Here is a 22640-nt window from a genome sequence, read left to right as displayed (position 1 = left end):
CCTGTTCTATGGATGTTTTGCCCTCCAGGTCTCCACACCAGTCACGTGACTGAAAACTATGAGTATACTGTGATACCTGATATGCAGAACTGATATTTGATCATTGTTTAGTATTTTTTTTGCACATTGCTTAGTACAAAAAACATAATATGTTTTATCAACATTTAATCATCACAACATATAAATAATATTCTAACCAGAGAAGGTGTTTTTCTGTTCGGTGGTACAGGAGTTTAATCAATCTCCATTTGTCTTTGTCTTTCAGAGCCGTAGTGAAATGAAAAACGGCACCATCCTCCGACTGGCCATCTCTCCTGTGAGTCTGACAGCAATCGCCACACGTTCTGCTGGATTGGAATGAATTCTGATTTCCCACAGAAATAGTGTGAGGACTTGATGTTAACTGGGTTGTTTTGTGTGTTAGATGCGAGCCGCTCGACAGCTGCTGGAGCGGATCCAGTCTCATGGGATCGACGCCCGTCTGGAGGCGTTGAAAGAGCTCGCTAAACTCTCAGCTGACCCCACATTCGCCACAGAGTTCATCAACATGGAAGGCCTGGCGACGCTGGCACGGCTGGTGGAGAGCGGCACACAGTATGTGTCCCACATAGACATGCTGCCACATTATGAGCTTAATGGATCATATACAGTAGTGTTCAAAAATTTGTTTTAGTTCAAAATATGAGGAAAATATTTGAGATTTTTTAAATATTTTGAATATGAAATACTAAACTTGGTTAAGGTATTTATCTGACAAAATTATTTGGCAAAAAGGGCAATTTGCATTTTAAAAAAAATGCATAGAAAAAAGGAAAAAGCAAACATTGACATAATCAGTTATTAATATTTCATTAGTTTTCTCTTGTTTTTGCATGTGTTCATAATTTCTTTGTATGCCAGCCTGGCCAAAAATGATGGCACACTATTTTGCATTTCTCAGTGCATTATTATCACAGATAACACAATTTACTCCAAGCACAGCTACACAATATTCTTACAGAACCTTTAACACATTTTTAATTGTGTTTAAATAAAGAGTGAAGATGTCAATTTTCCAAGGCCAGACATCACTTTGACAACTACTGTAAACTCCTGAATCATGCAAAGGGATTAAATTGCCAATCACAAAAATATGACAACATTTTACCTCTTGATATATAATTATACTACCATTGAAAAGTTTGGGGAGGTTATTTATTTATTTGAAGAAAGTCTCTTCTGCTCACTAAGGCTGCATTTATTTGATCAAAAATACAGTAAAAAACTTAATATTGTGAAATATTATTACAATTTAAAATATCTGTTTTCTATGTGAATATATAGTAAAATATAATTTATTTCTGTGATCAAAGCTGAATTTTCAGCATCATTACTCCAGTCTTCAGTGTCACATGATCCTTCAGAAATCATTCTGATATGATGATTTGCTGCTCAAGAAACATTTATGATTATTATTAATGTTGAAAACAGCTTCAGATTGTTGTGAACCGTCATATATTTTATTTTTCAGGATACTTTGATGAATATTATATAGCATCTATTTTAAATAGAAATCTTTTGTAACTCTTTACTGTCTGAATTTAATGTGTTCTTGCTGAATAAAAGCATTCATTTCTTTCAGAAAAAAAAAAAAAAATCTTATTGACCCTAAACTTTTGAATGTTAGTGTATATATTTCAACCTATATCCCTTCATTATTGTTTAAAATTATGCTTGTAAATAGATTCAAGAAGTGTAATTTCTTCACCCTGTTCAGAGATGCGTGTTTTATGTGTGTAGTTTTGGTGAGATGTTGGCCTTCACTCTCACGGCATTTCTGGAGCTCATGGATCACGGCATCGTGTCCTGGGATCTGATATCTATGTCCTTCATCAAACAGGCAAGTAAAACACGTACAATAGGTCTGTCTGTTTCTAAAGAAGCCTTTCTCAACCTCTTTGAACTCTGACTTTTACTCTCTGAAAGGTGTCCTTTGAAAATGGGTATGTGTATCTCCTCAGAACATGCATTATTTCAGGATTTAATTGAACGTTTTTAGCATCCCACAAGTCCATGGTCTTGTTTATAGGTCATGTGCATTAGACAAAGTATTTTCTAGAGATGATGAATGGATGTTGTTTGTCGCTGATTTGTTACGGAGCCAAATATGTGACTGTGTTTATGAGTCATTGACTTATTCACTCAACCATTTTGTTGGATGTTTCCGGTCTGAAGATGGATTTGTTGTCAATATTTAGTTACACTGCCTGGTAGAATGGTGTTAAGGCTATGTTATAGTCATGTGAGAGTGGTGTGTGACAGATCGCAGGTTACGTGAACCAGCCCATGGTGGACGTGTCCATTCTGCAGCGCTCACTGGCCATCCTGGAGAGTATGGTGCTCAACAGCCACAGCCTGTACCAGCGCGTGGCGCAGGAGATCACTGTGGCGCAGCTCATCGCACACCTGCAAGTGTGAGCACATACACGCACACACACACGCACACACTCACAGCAGCGCAGGTCACGTGCTTCTCTCCCGCACGCACGCACACACAGCCACTGAACGCGAGTAGATGTGTAATAAAAACCTCCAGCGCTCCAGATAGTGACATATGAGTCCAGAAGTGTTGGAATCCAAGAGCAAGATACCTCTAACTGTGTGTGTACCATCAACTCTGCAGGTCCAATCAGGAGATCCAGACGTACGCCATCGCTCTCATCAACGCCCTGTTCCTCAAAACCCCCGAGGACAGACGCCAGGTGAACACACACTGTCATTGTCATTGTTAAAAGGTCCATTCACAGTAGGACATGCTGTCATTCACATGTTTAACAGATGACAGTAAAGACCCGTTCACACCAAGGACAATAACTATATCCGATGTTGTTGGAATCACTTTCAGAACAATTTTTCCAGCTGATAACGATAAAAAACATTGACAGCCAATCAGAATCCATCCTGCTTTAAAGTAACAGACGACATAAACTACGCTATTATAGTAGGAATGCACGATATATCGGCCACCGTATCGGTATCGGCCAATATATGTTAATTTTTTATGTTATCGTTATCGGCCTGATAAGAAACTTGGCCAATATGTCAAAACAAACACCATGAGGCGTCAATGATTTTTTTATTCGCCTCTAGAGGTCATTATCGCACTGTATTATGATAGCGGACCCATCTCAGCTGCTCCAACAACAGACTCAACATCGACAACCTTCAGCTTGAATTATATAATTATATTTTTGTTATATTCTTGTAAAAACTATCTGGCAACAGTAGAGGTCAACTGATTGATCAATTAGTTGACCTCTACTGTTGCCACATATAAGAGTGTGTTCACACTTGGCAGATTTGGTTCGATTAAAACAAACTCTGGTGTGATTGCTCTGTTAGTGCGGTTCATTTGAATAAGCATTTCACTGAAATATGAATGCAACATCAATATAATTTTCTTTTTTGGTCCGGACCAAAAGAACCAAGAAAACCACAACTCCAAGTGTGAAAACACCCTAAATGTTTCTTTTAGTAAAAGATGACAGGCTGATCTGTAGTATTGTGTGAGTCTGTGAAAGAAAAGTTTATAATAGTCAGAGAACAGCATGACAAAAAACAGAATTGTAGGAACCAATGAGTCATTGAATCATTCACTCAACCAAAACATTCTCATTTCTTACAGCTGGTTGTGTATTTACTGCAGTGTTTCTGTCTGTAGTCTGTGTTTGGAGTCTGGTTTACACATTCTCAGACCTGCTGATGTGACTCTCTGTGTGTGTTTATGACAGGAGATGGCAAGTACACTGGCACAGAAACACCTCCGTGGCATCATACTAAACGTAAGTGTCAGGTTTTTGTAGCTGTGATCTGTACGTAATGGCATCTAGATTCCCTTTGCCACTCATATTCTGCTATTAGTTGCTATTAACAGATTCAGATGTGGTTGCTAAATGTTCCAGCCGATTGACCATATGCAACGTTCTTAAGAACTTCCGCAATAATATAATCCAGCTGGAAAACTTCCGGTGAAATGTCACTTGTTGGTGTGTTGGTATCTTCAATGTCTTGAGGTAGCTTTAACAGCATCAATAGTGTAATACTTAGTTTATAATCAGAATATAGTCACTTAAATAGTAAGGCCTAGCGTTAATTTAGTTATTCAAACAAGACGACATAAAAGAGATGCATCCTTCAGTGTTTCTCCTCAGCAAAATTCAATTCGACCATCAGTTTTCACACTTTTGTGTGAAAAAAGTATCAACACATTGTAAATTAAAGATTTATTGTGCACTTTAGTTAGATTCATTGAATAAAATGTGTGCCGAAATCATTGATCTTGTGCTGCACTGACTGACAGCTTCAGTGATTATAAACGGAGAGTGCTTGATCGCTTTCTGTGTAATTCATTCATGTTTTTCATGAGACTTTGCAAGTACTTCATGCTTCATCTCGACAAAATGTATTTTTAAACCTAGTGATTTTATAATGTTTAATATTTATTCAAAAGCGAAACTGAGTGAAAATATTATAGGAAATGAGCCAATATGAGCCAATAAATGGTCCTCTGCCACCATCTGCTGGTTATAATGGTAATTAATGTCTTTTCTATTTTTTAAATAAAAGTCTATCAAATGTTTCATCTACATCTTGAAACATTTAGTTTTACAAATGGGGACAATCTCAGAAGGATGAACAAATAATGTTTGTGGTCATCACATTAAAAATAACACTTGAAGTGCTGGAAAAATGTTTCGTGTGCATGTCTAATTACAGACACTGTGTTTCTTATTCAAATGTTCCCATTAGCTTCGTCTTTATTGCAATCAATAAAACTGGTTTATTGGCAAATTAGGTAAGTGTGATAACTGCATTAAAATATAAATACAACATTAAAAAGTCATCCATTGATGGTTTTGTGTCGATGTAGAGGGAGTACAGAATAATCAGCTCACAGTTCACCAGAAATGCCCAAGAAGCACCCGTGCATATAGTCAATTTGGACTGCAGATTCAAAGCATACAGATCCAAATGTGATGGTGTAAATCACAGGTGATATCACTAGTGACAAATCCAGCAAATAGCAGGTGAAAAAGAAGAAAAAAGGGATCCAAACACAAAAAATGTAGGCAATTTCCTCCTATGTGTGTATAGGATCATCAGTTAATAGTGGTTCAGAAGCAGTGTGATAATGAGAGTGTTGATTTAGGAAACACCTCTGTGAGTAACAGCATCGACAACCTGTTTTCCAGCACATCATTCGAGGGAATCGACCCGTCAAAGCTGAAATGGCACATCAGCTGTACGTGCTGCAAGTTTTGACCTTCAACCTTCTGGAGGAGCGCATGATGACCAAAATGGACCCCAATGACCAGGTGAGCTTTATGAATGAAAATGTTTCACTCGTCATTAAGATTAATGTAGTATGATTCAAGTGAATAGGTATCTAATGTGCATGACAGCTGCTTGAGTCTGTAAGTGAAAGTATTCACATAAGTATTCAGTATTCATGCATATGATGAAAATATTACAGATGAGGATATGAACTCAGGTCTTGATGTTCTTGTATAATCACATTGATCAATAAAGCATAACATACAGTACAGTCCAAAAGTTTGGAACCACTAAGATTTTTAATGTTTTTAAAAGAAGTTTCGTCTGCTCACCAAGGCTACATTTATTTAATTAAAAATACTGTAAAAAACAGTAATATTGTGAAATATTATTACAATTTAAAATAACTGTTTTCTATTTGAATATATTTGACAAAGTAATTTATTCCTGTGATCAAAGCTGAATTTTTTAGCATCATTACTCCAGTCTTCAGTGTCACATGATCCTTCAGAAATCATTCTAATATGCTGATCTGCTGCTCAAGAAACATTTAATGTGTACAATTGTACAACATATTTGTGTACAATATTTTTTTTCAGGATTATTTGATGAATAGAAAGTTTAAAAGAACAGTGTTTATCTGAAATCTAATCTTTTGTAACATTATAAATGTCTTTACTGCCACTTTTGATTGATTTAATGCATCCTTGCTGAATAAAAGTATTCATTTCTTTAATTTCTTTTCAAAAAAATAAAAATAAAAATTCTTACTGACCCCAAACTTTTGAACGGTAGTGTATAATGCTACAGAAGCTTTGTATTTCAGATAAATGCTGTTCTTTTGAACTTTCTATTCATCAAGGAATCCTGAAAAAAAAAGTACACAACTGTTTTCAACATTGAAAATAATCATAAATGTTTCTTGAGCAGCAGATCAGCATATTAGAATGATTTCTGAAGGATCACGTGACACTGAAGACTGGAGTAACGATGCTGAAAATTCAGCTTTGATCACAGGAATAAATTACTTTGTCAAATATATTTAAATAGTACACAGTTATTTTAAATTGTAATAATATTTCACAATATTACTGTTTTTACTGTATTTTTAATTAAATAAATGTAGCCTTGGTGAGCAGACGAAACTTCTTTTAAAAACATTAAAAATCTTAGTGGTTCCAAACTTTTGGACTGTACTGTAAGTTCCTAATAAATCAGTTAAAGGTGGATTTAGGCTTTAGTCTGAATTGCTTCTGTCAATCACAGACAGACCTGATGATGGTGAGATCTGATCTCTGTGTGGATCAAATCTGTTTCAGGACTCTTCTTCATACAGAAATCTCAATGTATTATTACAATATTTACAAAGGAATGTTTGTAAATGTAAGATTGATATTTAATATGAAAATGAGGACTTTAAGGACCAAGCATCTGACAAGCCACAGTTTGAGTCATTAAAATAATTAGTGCAGTAATTATTGATAACAATGGAACTTGGCTGACTGACTGACTGCAGAATAATCCTTATATAAACTTTCATTCACAGCGCTGTTTGGCCAGCATACTCATGGCACGAAATGGAAAACAGTGCTGATTTTGTTTTCAGCGTTTTCCAAGATACTTGGGAAAGTTGCATTCTTTTAGATTCTTCAAACAGCTTGAATTATATAATCATATTCTTGTTATATTCTTATCTTTAGACACAGAGAGATATCATATTTGAGCTCCGAAGAATCGCGTTTGATGGAGACAGTGATCCAGGCGGAACGGAAAAGAGAAAAGCAATCTACACTAAAGACTACAAGATGCTGGGCTTCACCGTGAGTGATGTCTGTTTGTTGTCGTAACCTGTGATCTTTTAGAAGGTGACATTTAATTACAAGAGATAATTAAATTCCCTTTCCAAAACAGATGCTGATGTGATGGTTAAATGGTGATCAAGTGATGTTTTTTGTGCTTTATGTGCACAGAATCCTATGAATCCTGCCATGGATTTCACTCAGACGCCACCGGGAATGCTGGCACTCGACAACATGCTGTACCTCGCCAAACTGCATCAGGACACGTATATCAGGGTAAGAGCTCACATTCATAACCATTATCTCTTTTTTTATGTATTTTTTGAAGCACTGTTTCCTTTTTATAATACATTATAATATTGCATTAATATAATATTATTAGTGTTTGTCAGAGAGCCATCTGAGTGAATTAAAGCCAGAGCTGGAATGTTGAAAATTTTGTTCCCATTATCAAACCCAAGTAACATTATCGATACGCCAAAGCATGTTTGTTTGAATACAGCCAGAGTTACAAAAGCGGAAAGAAGGAAATAAAAATTGCTGACAAAAAAGAGTGGTAGTGCGACTGAATGTCAATCATTGCAGTATCATGCACTCCCAATGTTTACGAGAGTATAACACTAAAATAAATCAATTTGGCACACAGATAGAGGACAGTCTCAACATTAACCACAGAAATTTGAGTCATTTTAGAAACAAAATTAATTTTTTTCCTCTGATTCATTGGCTCAAGACGATTCGAATGAATTACACCAATTTGAATTTTCTGAAAAACCTACTTTTCGAGCTCCATATGACTGTATGTCTGATTTTTACAAAAATTGAACCAGATCATCTTTAGGTCATGCCAACACAAAAACATGGCATTTTGAAAGTTGATAAGTCAAACTGTTTTCAAATAACTTCGTGAACGAATTCTAAAAAGAGCGCGGCAAATTGGACATGAGGCTATATCCCTGAAACGCTTAACCATATTCTGCTTTTTGGGATATTCCCTTTAATGCAGTGTGTAATAAAGCTGTTTGTGAATGTAAAAGATATGCAAAGTAGATCAAAGATAAATCCAGATGTAAATATTCCCTAACTTGTACAATTAAAAACTGTTAAGCCTGATTCATATGAAATATTTTTTGACTGATCAAGTGTTTTAAACAATAAATTAATATGCATATAGCCTGTCTGCTGAGCATTTTACTTTCAAATGCATCAATTCTTTGGAACCATGTATATTTCTTCTCTACAAACAATAATTTTGTAATACATTTAATTATGTTTGATTATACATACTATGGAAGCCCATTTCACCACATAAGAAAAAAAAGCTCTGGTAAATCATAAAAAGTCAAAATCATAACATAAAAAGTCAAAATTATGACATGAAATGTTAAAATTATGACATACTAAGTTGAAATTATGTTAAAAAGTTAAAATTATGATTTAAAAAGTCAAAATTATGACATGAAATGTTAAAATTATGACATACTAAGTTGAAATTATGTTAAAAAGTCAAAATTATGATTTAAAAAGTCAAAATCATGACATAAAAAGTTAAAATTATTACATGAAATGTTAAAATTATGACATACTAAGTTGAAATTATGTTAAAAAGTTAAAATTATGATTTAAAAAGTCAAAATTATGACATGAAATGTTAAAATTATGACATACTAAGTTGAAATTATGTTAAAAAGTCAAAATTATGATTTAAAAAGTTAAAATTATGACACTGTTTCCTTTTTGTAAATGTGTAAAAAAATGTTTGGTTATAATAATAATATAATAATAAGCACGGCAAACTGGACGTGAGGCTATATCCCTGAAACGCTTAACCATATTCTGACTAAACTTGGTGTGTGTTATGACAACCATGACCTGAGGGTAACTGCAAGGTTTTGGTGCAGTGACACCTAGTGGTCAGGAGATATGAAAATGGATATTTTTATTTATAACTTATGAACAGTTTGACCTAAACGAGACTGGTCTCTTTCGATTCGGTACAGCATACAAGTCGAACAATACCCAATTTTCCCATGTCGGCCATTTTGGGAGTCAGACATTTTGAATTCTGCCATAAAATGCATTGGCGTATCACTTGGAAACTGGTCTTGGTAGATTCCTTGGGTCAGGCCAAGAACATAGATAAAGCTTTTGATTTTCTTTAAAAACCTACTTTTTCAAACTCTTCCTGGACCGTTTGTCTGATTTTCACCAAATTTGAGTGAGATTATCTTTAGATCATGCTAGCAAAAAATTATGGATTTTGTGTCGATAGACAAAACCATTTTCATATATATCGCATTAATGCATTTGATGCCAAACTGCACCTGAGGCTGTATCTCTGGAAAGATCTGACATATTGACCCCAAACTTTATGTGTGTAATTGCCACCCAACATTGACCACACCAGATCAATTCGGTCAGCGCCATCTAGGTAAAATTTGATCACAGCAATCATTAATCAGCTGTCTGTCAACATGTCAAACTAATGACCAAATAAGACTACAGATCAGAGGAATCTTTTAAGATTTTCAGAATTTGTCTCAGCCAAAATCGTACAGTATGCGCCCAGCTTAAGATTTTTCAGCCATTTTAAATAAAATCATCTAAAATGTCTTTAAAGGATTAGTCCACTTTTAAATAAACTTTTCCTGATAATTTACTCACCCCCATGTCATCCAAGATGTTCATGTCTTTCTTTCTTCATTTGAAAAGAAATTAAAGTTTTTGAAGAAAACATTCCAGGATTTTTCTCCTTAAAGTGGACTTCAATGGGCACCAAACAGTTGAAGGTCATAATTAGTTTCACTGCAGCTTCAAATTGTTCAACACGATCCCAGATGAGAAATAAGGGTCTTATCTAGTGAAACCATCGCTTATTTTCTGAAAAAAAAAAAAGAAAATTATATAATTTTTAACCAGAAATGTTCATCTTGAACTAGCTCTCTTCTTCTTCTCCTCTATTAGAATTCCAGCAGTGAAGACGCTGCTAAGCATATTACTGCCCTCCACAGGTCAAAGTTTAAACTAATTTTTATATGCAATATGCTAGTTCAATAGTATATAACAATTAGTTCAAACTTTGACCTGTGGAGGGCAGTTTTACGCTTAGCAGTGTCTACACTGCTGGAATTCTAATAGAGGAGAAGAAGAAGAGAGCAAGTTCAAGATGAGCATTTCTGGTTAAAACTTATATAATTTTCAATTTTTTTTAGAAAATGAGCGATGGTTTCACTAGATAAGACCCTTATTTCTCATCTGGGATCGTGTTGAACAATTTGAAGCTGCGGTTTAACTAATTATGACCTTCAACTGTTTGGTGCCCAGTGAAGTCCACTATAAGGAGAAAAATCCTGGAATGTTTTCATCAAAAACTTTAATTTCTTTTCAACTGAAGAAAGAAAGACATGAACATCTTGGATGACATGGGGGTGAGTAAATTATCAGGAAAAGTTTATTTAAAAGTGGACTAATCCTTTAATTATTTATTGTTGGAATTTGATGCTCCCAGCCATGCTTGCATAACTTTTTGTGTTTTTATATCTTGTACTGCAAAATCAAAAAAGAGTCACATGCCTTTGGCTTTTGTTTTTCAGATTGTTCTAGAAAACAGCAGTCGAGAAGATAAACACGAGTGCCCGTTTGGTCGCTGTGCCATTGAGCTGACGCGCATGCTGTGTGATATTCTACAGGTTGGAGAACTGCGTAAGTGTTTTGTGATGTCTGCGATTCCTCAGTTGACCACGAATGAGATGTTGAGGCTCCATTAGGAGCAGATCTGCCCTGATTCTCCACCCAAAATTACAATTCTCTCATCATTTACTCATCCATCGTCACTGAGATGTCTTATGAGAGGGTTGAGTGGTGCGTGGCTGATCTGAACTCCAAAACTGAACAATTCAGAAGCACTTAGGACAACAAACATGGAGTCGTTATGTTATGCTGGGTTCAGACTACACAATTTTTAACTGTTTTGATGTCAAGAAACATGTCACACTACACATTGCTTCCCGACCAATCATCGATTGCCATCTTTAACGACATGCGTGATGTCATCGAGAAGTATTATTATTATTTGCAATCTTCTCCTTCTCGTTTTACAAGATTTAAAACCGCAACTAAAAACACTTCAGGTTGACTTTGCACCGGGGCCATTTTTCCATTACAGACTTATTTTAAATATTATGTGGAAAAAATAGACATCTGATAAGTTAGCCTCTGAATGTTGACAAGTATAAACACCGATTGGCTGATAATCCCATCTGCTTAATCGGACCTCAGTGATCACATGTTAACGCCAAGTGTAAACACAGCCATCGATGTCACCCAATATTCAGGTTTGTTACATCTTTAAAAGTGATGAAAGTTTCTACAGTGTGTGTATTTCTGTGATGTGACGTAAACTCGTTTGTCTCTGCAGCGAATGAAGGATGCAACGACTACCATCCGATGTTTTTTACCCATGAGCGCGCTTGGGAAGAGTTCTTCTGCGTTTGCATACAACTGCTCAACAAGACATGGAAGGAAATGAGGGCCACTGCGGAAGATTTCAACAAGGTGAGTGTGTGTGTGTGTCAGCTAGAGGACAGGCGGGTTGCAGTGTGTATGTGTGCGTCAGTGAACACTGAGTGTGTGTTTCAGGTGATGACGGTCGTGCGTGAGCAGATCACCAGAGCTCTGGCCATGAAGCCGCCATCACTGGAGCAGCTGCGGGTCAAACTGCGCAGTCTGAGCTACTCTGAGATCCTGCGTCTGCGTCAGTCTGAGAGAATGAGCCAGGATGACTTCCAGTCGCCTCCCATAATGTGAGTCAAGAGACCATTAGTGAGCTCATTTATCTCAGAATCAGTCTAATGTAGTTAACACGCTAATCTAATGCCTTTTGAAGGAAATGAAACTAAATAATAGGTCTTTATGATTTTAAAGTGATGAAGCGTGAAATGAAAATTGCAACCATCATTTTTGTGAGTTAAACAGCTTCTGGAATGAGAAGAAATGTAGGGCGGTTCATCTAATTACTGGGATCTCATGTGAGTGACAGGATTCTGGAGGAGGCGACATTCACGTTTTTGATTAAAGTTTACGAGGGCACATAAATAAGGAAATAATAATGATGCGCACATAAATCTTTTAAAATAAATACTCAATATTCCATTAAAAAATTTTGATTTCATGGTGACTTTAAAGTGCCCCTATTATGCTTTTTTGGGATATTCCCTATAATGCAGTGTGTAATAAAGCTGTTTGTGAATGTAAAAGATATGCAAAGTAGATCAAAGATAAATCCAGATGTAAATATTCCCTAACTTTTACAATTAAAAACTGTTAAGCCTGATTCATATGAAATATTATTTGACTGATCAAGTGTTTTAAACAATAAATTAATATGCATATAGCCTGTCTGCTGAGCATTTTACTTTCAAATGCATCAATTCTTTGGAACCATGTATATTTCTTCTCTACAAACAATAATTTTGTAATACATTTAATTATGTTTGAAAACATTATTATACATACTATGGAAGCCCATTTCACCACATAAGAAAAAAAGCTTTGGTAAATCATAAAAAGTCAAAATCATAACATAAAAAGTCAAAGTGATGACATGAAATGTTAAAATTATGACATACTAAATTGAAATTATGTTAAAAAGTCAAAATTATGACATGAAATGTTAGAATTATGACATACTTAGTTGAAATTATGTTAAAAAGTCAAAATCATGACATAAAAAGTCAAAATGATGACATGAAATGTTAGAATTATGACATACTTAGTTGAAATTATGTTAAAAAGTCAAAATCATGACATAAAAAGTCAAAATGATGACATGAAATGTTAAAGTTATGACATACTAAGTTGAAATTATGTTAAAAAGTCAAAATTATGATTTAAAAAGTCAAAATTATGAAATGAAATGTTAAATGTATGACATACTAAGTTGAAATTATGTTAAAAAGTCAAAATTATGATTTAAAAAGTCAAAATTATGACATGAAATGTTAAAATTATGACATGCTAAGTTGAAATTATGTTAAAAAGTCAAAATTATGATTTAAAAAGTCAAAATTATGACATGAAATGTTAAAATTATGACATACTAAGTTGAAATTATGTTAAAAAGTCAAAATTATGATTTAAAAAGTCAAAATCATGACATAAAAAGTCAAAATTATGATTTAAAAAGTCAAAATTATGATTTAAAGTCAAAATTATGACATGAAATGTTAAAATTATGACATACTAAGTTGAAATTATGTTAAAAAGTTAAAATTATGATTTAAAAAGTCAAAATTATGACATGAAATGTTAAAATTATGACATACTAAGTTGAAATTATGTTAAAAAGTCAAAATTATGATTTAAAAAGTCAAAATTATGACATGAAATGTTAAAATTATGACATACTAAGTTGAAATTATGTTAAAAAGTCAAAATTATGATTTAAAAAGTCAAAATCATGACATAAAAAGTCAAAATTATGATTTAAAAAGTCAAAATTATGATTTAAAGTCAAAATTATGACATGAAATGTTAAAATTATGACATACTAAGTTGAAATTATGTTAAAAAGTCAAAATTATGATTTAAAAAGTCAAAATTATGACATGAAATGTTAAAATTATGACATACTAAGTTGAAATTATGTTAAAAAGTCAAAATTATGATTTAAAAAGTCAAAATTATGACATGAAATGTTAAAATTATGACATACTAAATTGAAATTATGTTAAAAAGTCAAAATTATGATTTAAAAAGTCAAAATTATGACAGTAAATTGAAATTACGACAAGTCGAAACTGGCTTAAGTCATAACTATGAGATAAAAAGATTTTAAAAAATTTGAAAGAAAATTGTGACAAAAAGTCGAAATTATAACATGAAATGTTGAAATTATGACATAGTAATTTGAAATTATGAGAATAAAAGTCAAAATTGACAAATTAATTTCAAATTGACTTAAAAAGTCACAATTATGACGTACTAAATTGAAATTATGACTTAAATGTCAAAATTATGAGATGAAAAGTCGAAATGATGACAAAAAGTCTAAATTAAGGTGTAATAATTTCCAATTTCCAAAAGTATTTTTTGTCATAATTTCAATTTATTCTAAAACTTGAACTTAGTCTGTCATAATTTTGACTTTTTATGTCATAACTATAACTTTTTAATCTCATAATTTCAATTTAGTATGTCATAATTTTGACTTTTTTCATAATTATGATTTACCAAAGCATGATATTTTTCTTATGTGTCAGAAACGCTTCCAGCATACAGTATGTAAAGGTTAGCAGATGTTTCGACGCACAGAGCTGCTTATCTCCATCATTACAGCTGCTCATCTTCACTTGACCCGCACAGAAGAGCCACTAAAGAAAGAGTAAACAGATGACAGGAGATTTACAGCACCAAACAGCTCGAGAAGAGACAGAACCATCTGAAGGATTGAGATCCAGCTGATCTTACATGTGTTTTCTGTTGACCGTCAGAGAGCTCCGTGAGCGGATCCAGCCGGAGATTCTGGAGCTGATCAAACAGCAGCGACTCAACCGCCTGTGTGAGGGAAGCTGCTTCCGCAAACTCGGCAATAGACGGAGACAAGGTGACGTAACCTCACATCTGCCGACATTCATCATTTAATGAGTTTGTCTAATGATCTTGGCTTTGGTTCCTCTCACAGAGAAGTTCTGGTTCTGCCGCCTGTCGTTGAATCACAAGGTCCTTCACTATGGAGATCTGGACGAGTCTCCGCAGGGTGAAGTGCCGTTCGAGCTGCTCACCGATAAGAGTGAGTCAATATAAAGTCACTCAATATTATTGGCATGTGCTGCACAGCGTATTTAAACTCTGTCGTCGTTTCACAGTTCCTGTGTCGGACATGAAAGCCGTGCTGACAGGGAAAGACTGTCCGCACATGAAGGAGAAGAGCGCGCTCAAACAGAACAAGGTAAAACGCTGACTTCATCTTCTCCAGCTCACGACTGAACAGAACTGATAGATCTGACATCATACTGTCTGTTTTGAGTGTTTCACAGGATTTCGCAGCACATTACCGGGTTTTATTTTCACTGAATATTCTGCATCATGACATGCAGGAAAAAAATATGTGCATGGTTTATAAATCGAGGGACTGAAATAGTAAATCGTACACAGTAAATTGTGTATTCTCTATTATGTTCCCCTGACTAACATCACATATGTAAATGCCTGAAGTGTTTGTAATGGTGCTGTGTTTGTAGGAAGTGTTAGAGTTGGCATTTTCCATCCTCTATGATCCTGATGAAGCTCTCAACTTTGTGGCGCCCAACAAATATGAGGTGAGTCTGAAAACAGCAGTGCTTTTAGCTGTTAAATCACAATTATGACATTTGTTCTGTTGAAATTGGATCAATTAAAATCTCAGTAATTGCACAGATATAGTCACATTTTTCCAAGGACTCTTATTTTGATCTCTTCCATGGACTCTTAGTCTGTATTTTGTTTCATTCTTCTAATATTCACTTCCTGTGTTTCTTCCTGATTTGTTTCATTGGTTAAAGATGATTTGCACCTGTGTCTAGTTTAGTTAATGGTTATCCTTTGTTTGACCATTTTGGCGTCCCATTCCCCCTCACTTAAACACTTAAAGCTTTAAATGGCAACATTTCTAAGCAGTTTATTTCAGAGTAAGAGTGGTCATGAGGTAAAGAATCAAATATTGCTTTAGTTTTTGATAGTTAGTTCACAATGAAAGTTTCAGAGATTTCAAGTGCACAGGATCCAGTATTAAAGGGATAGTTCACCCAAAAATGAAAATGTGATGTTTATCTGCTTACCTCCAGCGCATCCAAGATGTAGGTGACTTTGTTTCTTCAGTAGAACACAAATGATGATTTTTAACTCCAACCGTTGCCGTCTGTCAGTCAAATAATGCGAGTGGATGGGAACTCTCTCAATAAGAGTCGAAAAACATGCACGGACAAATCCAAATTAAACCCTGCGGCTCGTGACGACGCATTGATGTCCTAAGACACGAAACGATCGGTTTGTGCGAGAAATCGAACAGTATTTATATAATTTTTTACCTCTAATACGCCACTATGTCCAACTGCGTTCAGCACTCGGTTAGTGAGGTCTGATCGCGCTCTGACAGCGGAAGTAATGTCTAGCACTCATTGAAATACGAGACATCACTGCCGTCATCAGAGCGCGATCAGACCTCACTAAGCGAGTGCTGAACGCAGTTGGACATAGTGGCGTATTAGAGGTAAAAAATTATATAAATACTGTTCGATTTCTCGCACAAACCGATCGTTTCGTGTCTTAGGACATCAATGCGTCGTCACGAGCCGCAGGGTTTAATTTGGATTTGTCCGTGCATGTTTTTCGACTCTTATTGAGAGAGTTCCCATCCACTCGCATTATTTGACTGACAGACGGCAACGGTTGGAGTTAAAAATCATCATTTGTGTTCTACTGAAGAAACAAAGTCACCTACATCTTGGATGCGCTGGAGGTAAGCAGATAAACATCACATTTTCATTTTTGGGTGAACTATCCCTTTAATTCATTTTTAAGTTTGCTTTTTATAGAGACCTCTAGTTCAGGGGTTCTCAATCTTTTTGAGGCCAGGGACCTCTTATAGTGTAGAAAATTTTCCAAGGACCCCCTCATAATTACAGCAGTGATTAAAACCCAAAATAAATATAACAATCAGGAATCAGCGCTTTCTGCTGTCTCGGTCTCTGTGAACGTCTTTCTGGAGCACGTCACAAAAATGAACCAAAACACAGAGAAATATGTCTATAAAAACTGTTAAGTCTGCACTTTTTGCTTATTTGATGTTAAATGCATTCACTTTGGAATAGAAGTACGTTTTAGATGATAAAAAAATGTGACTTATAGTCCGGAAAATTATTAATAATTAAATTATACGTTTTCTGTCTGCCTTGGAGACTTTGTGTCCCCATTGGCGCCCCTTCCTTGTGGAGTCCCTCAGGGGTCTATTCTGGGTCCGATGCTTTTTTACTTGTACATGCTCCCATTAGGATCAATTCTAAGAAAGCATGGCATTTCGTTTCATTGATATGCAGATGACATTCAGCTGAAACGAAAAGATACCAACCCTATAAAATGATTGTTGGACTGCCTCAAGGACATTAAAGCTTAAATGGCCATGAGTTTTTTACATTTTAACGAGAGTACAACTAAAATTGTGATATTTGGCCCAAATAGTAACCTCCATTAAAATCTGGGAGTAATCGTGGACAGTAGGGGTGTCACGAGATCTCGCGAGACTAAAGTGTGACGAGATTTCTCGTCGAGGCGAAAAGTAGTCTCGTGATGTTGCCATGACAGAGTGTTAGGATGATTAGGAAAGAATATGCCACTGCTACATTTACATTATGCCTCCACTGTCGTTTTAATAAAAAACATTTAATTAAGTTGGATAACGGTCGCCGCCGCTCCATATTTAAAAAGTACGCGCGATCGCTGAAAGTGAAAGTAAATGCGCGCGCGCATTCAAACGCGATTTCAATACCCCACATTTTAATAGCGGGTCCCTGATGAATGCAAATATCTCTCAATATGAAAGCTATTTTAGGCTGGGCAGTGTAGTTATAACCATCTCTTAGCTCTGTATCAAAGAAAAAGTTGGTCTTATTTGCACTTTGAATATTGAGAGGGTGCGATTATGGTTTTAACTTGTAAAGTGTTACCATAAAAATGAATAACAGTTTTCTCTTAATCTTATTAAGCACAAACAGTAAGGTTTCATTTGTTAACATTAGTTAATGGACTGTGAACTATCATGAACTAACAATGAATGACTATTAACTAACATAAACAAAGATGAATAAATACTGTAGCAAATATATTGCTCATTAGTTGATGTTGGTATTGTTGTCTTTTACTGCATATGATAATTCATACTCAGAAAGTAGAACTGAATGATATTCATTATAAGATGATTAGTTAAAACATTTCAAATACACCTGCAGAATATTTTTTCTAGTCATGTATTTCGCCATTGAGGATTTCTTAAAAATAGTGTGTAAAAATCTTGTCTCGTCTCGTCTCGTGAACTCAATCTCGAGTCTCGTCTCGTGAGATACCCGTCTCGTCACACCCCTAGTGGACAGTGATTTTAAATTTGAAAAACAGATGAATTCTGTGGTTAAAGCCATTTGTGATGTGTCTGTCGAGCAGTACTGCATCTGGACGGATGGACTCTCGGCTCTGTTGGGGAAGGAGTTGGGCAGCGACCTCACACGAAGTGACCTTGACACATTAATGAGCATGGAAATGAAGCTCCGCCTCCTCGATCTGGAAAACATCACCATCCCCGAGGCTCCGCCCCCTGTGCCAAAAGAGCCCAGCACGTACAACTTCACCTATAACTACGGATGAGTTTGTCCATTTAATCAGTGTGTTTTTCTGTGTCTGTCACTCTTCAGAGGTGAAGTGTGTCACTAAGATACTTTCTTGCCAATTTCATGTACTGTAAGTCCGTCACTGGTAGTTTGACGTGCTGACGCGTGACGTCTGTTTGCCCGACACGTCAACTACTGACGCGACCGAGTTCAACATGGACGAAAGGTGCGGAAGCAGCAGAAATGACACACTTCACCTTTAAGCTAGTGTATGTGCCTATACTACACACATGAACTACGAGAGTATTTTTTCAGTCCCTTTTCAAATGTTTGTAAGGTAGAAAAACAAGCGGTTCTTCTGTCTTCAAGTATTTGAGTCGAAGAAAAGCCCTGCAGAAACAGTATCTTAGACATCATTCTGTGTTTAGACATTGTAAGGCATCTACGTCCATGTGCTGATGTGATGTTAAAAGCTTGAGTAACAAAACTGAACAATTAGTAACTTTGTACCCCACAGATCCGTCCGAAGATAACTAATATTTACTGACGTTTGCTTTTGTCAATAGAAATATATATTTTTGTACTTGATGTGAAAGACACTATATGATACATTGAGGAGTTTGCATGAAAGAACGAAAAGTGCAAGAAGATGGAAACGTATTGTTATGCTGAGTTTTGATGTTTAACAGGATGAACTGAAGTACCGCAGCTGCTCTGAGATATCAGCGTTCAATACAGTCCTTCAAAAACTATGATAATAGCCATACGACTTCATTTGGGTTATTTCTTTGTTCCAGTATCCAAACATGACAGGAGAAATGCCTGCTGATGATATTTACACATGTTGTTCTTCTCTCTCTGGTGGCGTTCATATTTGATTGGCATAATATAAGGTTGAAAACACAGATAACCCAGAGATAGGTGACTAACAGAGGTATAATTATTTGCTTCATTATAAGCCTGTGTGAAGCCCGGTCGTTTTTGAATGTTTTAGTGGCAGGTATCAGTATTTGGTTTGAAATATTAGTACACATTATAATTATATAGTGCCTTCAGAAAGTATTAATTCCCATTTATTTCTCATTCCAGTTGATTTTCCTGTTTTTGATTTTACTGTTATTGGAGGTATTATTTCAACATATTAAAATTTGGCGGCGTAACAAAAGGGTGTGAATACTTCCTAAAGGCCACTGTATATGAACTGTATATATTGTGCTGCCTTTATCACAGTAATTGCAATGGATTTGTGTGCAATAATAAAAAAATGTTAAAGTGATAGCTTGATATTTACCTGAGATTTTTTATCCATTTCATACATCATTTGAGCTGTGCTGCACATCCACTATTAAATGCAGTTATGGACAAACCATCTATGAAGGTGTTCATTCATTGAATCCTGGTAGTTTAATTGTTGAAAAATAATGCACACCCTATTACCACCTCAGGTGTGCATTATTTTTCTGATAATTCAACAGCGTGTCGTAAACTATTCCTTACATGAGTGTGAGTACATTATGACAGAATTTTAATTTTTGGGTGAAATAACCCTTCAAATAATGTTAACAAATGCAACTTTGGATTTTAATAATGTTGAAAATTAACACTGGGTTCATAAAATACTGTTGTTCATTAACAAATGTAATGTGTTACTAATAATGCTACTATATATGAATTATCACTATTAAACCTACTGAATTTCAAGCACCTTTCCGTGTGCATTTCAGTTCAGAAACGTGTTTACAGCTTGTGGAATCTTGACTGACAGTTGCATAAGGCTAGAGAGGAAGAGAGGAGGTCACATGACTCATGGAAACAGCTGTGGCCACATGTCACAACACTGTCGACAGGCCGGCCGAGAGTACAGCACAAAAGCATCTTCACATTCTCTTTATAATTTATTCTTCTCATTACAGCTGCATCAGTTTGTATCCGTGGGATCTGATCTTATTTACTCCCACTCATGTCATCTTTCTGTCTTCATTGGGCACAAAAGGAGATAAATGTTCACATGCATAAAATGAAAAGTGCATGCTATCAGAAAAGAAAAATGTATCTTGAGTCGTCCACACAACTAATGTGCTGTTTTCATTGCTTTGTGTGAGGAACAAACCAATATATATAAATGTATTAACATGATTCCATAAATAAATTGGTAACAATCTATTTTAGTGTCAGTTACATCTGTTACACATACTTACTGTAGTAATAACAGTAAATTATGCATAATTGCATGCAACTAAACCTATTCCTAACCCTGTTTAGTCAGTACTTAAATGTATAAGTATGCTGTAACAAGGACACAAAATAAATACTAACTAAAATTCAACATCATTCCTTATTTCATGTTTTGGTCCCACTTTATATCAAGTGGCCTTAACTACTATGTACTTACATTTAAATTAATCATTTGATACAATGCACTTATTGTGTACATACATGTTTTTACATTGTACTTATATTTTAAAAACACCTGCATGCAATTACATCTGTTGACCCATCCCTTACACCTTACCGCTACCCTTAAACCTACCAATCCCACCAAACCTGTCCCTAACCTTACCTGTATCCACCTCAATAGCAGCAAAAGTGTTTTGCAATTCGATATTTTTTGTATAAGTATATAGTAGTTTAGGCCACTTAATATAAAGTGGGACCCATATTTTTATTTAAATCACTTTATCTTATAAAGTGTTTCATTGGGTTTGTTGGTAGGTGATTTTGTACAGTAAACAGATGATTTTTGAATACTAGATATTTATCAAAATTAGGAGCGGGCGATATGACCAAATTCTTATTTCGCGATATGAGAAATGTTATTTCACGATAACGATATGTATCACGATATATATTTATTTAGTGTTATTTTATCACATTTCTGTTATTAAAAGAAAAAGAAGCAAATTACAAACAAAAGGACAAATACAATATAACAAAAATATGAATTAAATTATTTTTTTCAGGTACAATAGGTTTATTTAACATGTAGTTAGAATTAGTACAGAAATTTAAAGGTGCCCTAGAACGTTCTTTCACAAGATGTAATATAATTCTAAGGTGTCTCCTGAATGTGTCTGTGAAGTTTCAGCTCAAAATACCCATAGATTTTTTTAAATAAATTTTTTTAACTGCCTATTTTGGGGCATCATTAACTATGCACTGATTTTTTCAGCGCGCCGCCCCTTTAATTCGCCTGCTCCCTGCCACACGAGCTCTCGATTATATTACAGCACATTTACAAAGTTCACACAGCTAATATAACCCTCAAATGGATCTTTACAAGATGTTCGTCATGCATGCTGTATGCATGCTTCGAATTATGTGAGTAAAGTATTTATTTTGATGTTTATATTTGATTCTCTATGAGTTTGAGGCTATATACCCTGTGGCTAACGGCTAATGCTACTCTGTTGGAGAGATTTACAAAGAATGAAGTTGTGTTTATGAATTATACAGACTGCAAGTGTTTAAAAAATGAAAATAGCGACGGCTCTTGTCTCTGTGAATACAGTAATAAACGATGGTAACTTTAACCACATTTAACAGTACATTAGCAACATGCTAACGAAACATTTAGAAAGACAATTTACAAATATCACTAAAAATATCATGCTATCATGGATCATGTCAGTTATTATTGCTCCATCTGCCATTTTCGCTGTTGTTCTTGCTTACCTAGTCTGATGATTCAGCTGTGCAGATCCAGACGTTACTGGCTGCCCTTGTCTAATGCCTTTCATAATGTTGGGAACATGGGCTGGCATATGCAAATATTGGGGCGTACACCCCGACTGTTACATAACAGTCGGTGTTATGTTGAGATGCGCTTGTTTTCCGGAAGTCTTTTAAACAAATGAGATTTACATAAGAAAGAGAAAGCAATGGAGTTTGAAACTCAATGTATGTCTTTTCCATGTACTGAACTCTTGTTATTCAACTATGCCAAGGTAAATTCAAATTTTGAATCTAGGGCACCTTTAATAATCAAATGTAAAAATAAAATATTGCATAGTCTTCACTGTATGAATTAAATATTAAATTTATCCTTATTAAAGCTAAAAAGAAGTTAAGTCAAGAGCAGTAAGTTATTTTCTCTTGTTTGATTGACATTAATGACTCAGAGCAGCAGGTTTATTAGGCTGCTGTCACTTTAAGAGCAAACGCACTGATGCAATAT

General features: G+C 35.1%; 1 protein-coding gene across 2 annotated transcripts in view; it reads left to right on the top strand.

Annotated features, from left to right (window-relative positions):
* Nucleotides 1–19742, top strand: part of elmo2 (engulfment and cell motility 2) — a 29933-nt gene extending 10191 nt beyond the window's left edge. The window contains exons 5-21 of one of the 2 annotated variants that reach the window (XM_048172962.1): nt 266–316; nt 425–594; nt 1780–1879; nt 2302–2453; nt 2663–2741; nt 3771–3821; nt 5232–5354; nt 7014–7133; nt 7284–7388; nt 10706–10814; nt 11530–11666; nt 11751–11914; nt 14603–14715; nt 14794–14901; nt 14978–15060; nt 15353–15430; nt 18303–19742. In XM_048172962.1, coding sequence (XP_048028919.1) covers nt 266–316; nt 425–594; nt 1780–1879; nt 2302–2453; nt 2663–2741; nt 3771–3821; nt 5232–5354; nt 7014–7133; nt 7284–7388; nt 10706–10814; nt 11530–11666; nt 11751–11914; nt 14603–14715; nt 14794–14901; nt 14978–15060; nt 15353–15430; nt 18303–18503 — 1944 coding nt within the window. In that variant the 3' untranslated portion in view covers nt 18504–19742. The remainder of the gene's footprint in view (nt 1–265; nt 317–424; nt 595–1779; nt 1880–2301; nt 2454–2662; nt 2742–3770; nt 3822–5231; nt 5355–7013; nt 7134–7283; nt 7389–10705; nt 10815–11529; nt 11667–11750; nt 11915–14602; nt 14716–14793; nt 14902–14977; nt 15061–15352; nt 15431–18302) is intronic. The other variant, XM_048172963.1, reaches the window with a different exon arrangement.
* Nucleotides 19743–22640: the final 2898 nt, after the last annotated feature.

The sequence above is a fragment of the Megalobrama amblycephala genome, linkage group LG21, assembly GCF_018812025.1.
Source record: "Megalobrama amblycephala isolate DHTTF-2021 linkage group LG21, ASM1881202v1, whole genome shotgun sequence".
Taxonomy (NCBI): Eukaryota; Metazoa; Chordata; class Actinopteri; order Cypriniformes; family Xenocyprididae; genus Megalobrama; species Megalobrama amblycephala.
Note: the sequence above shows the minus strand (reverse complement) of the source record. Positions and strands in the feature narration are given on the sequence as shown.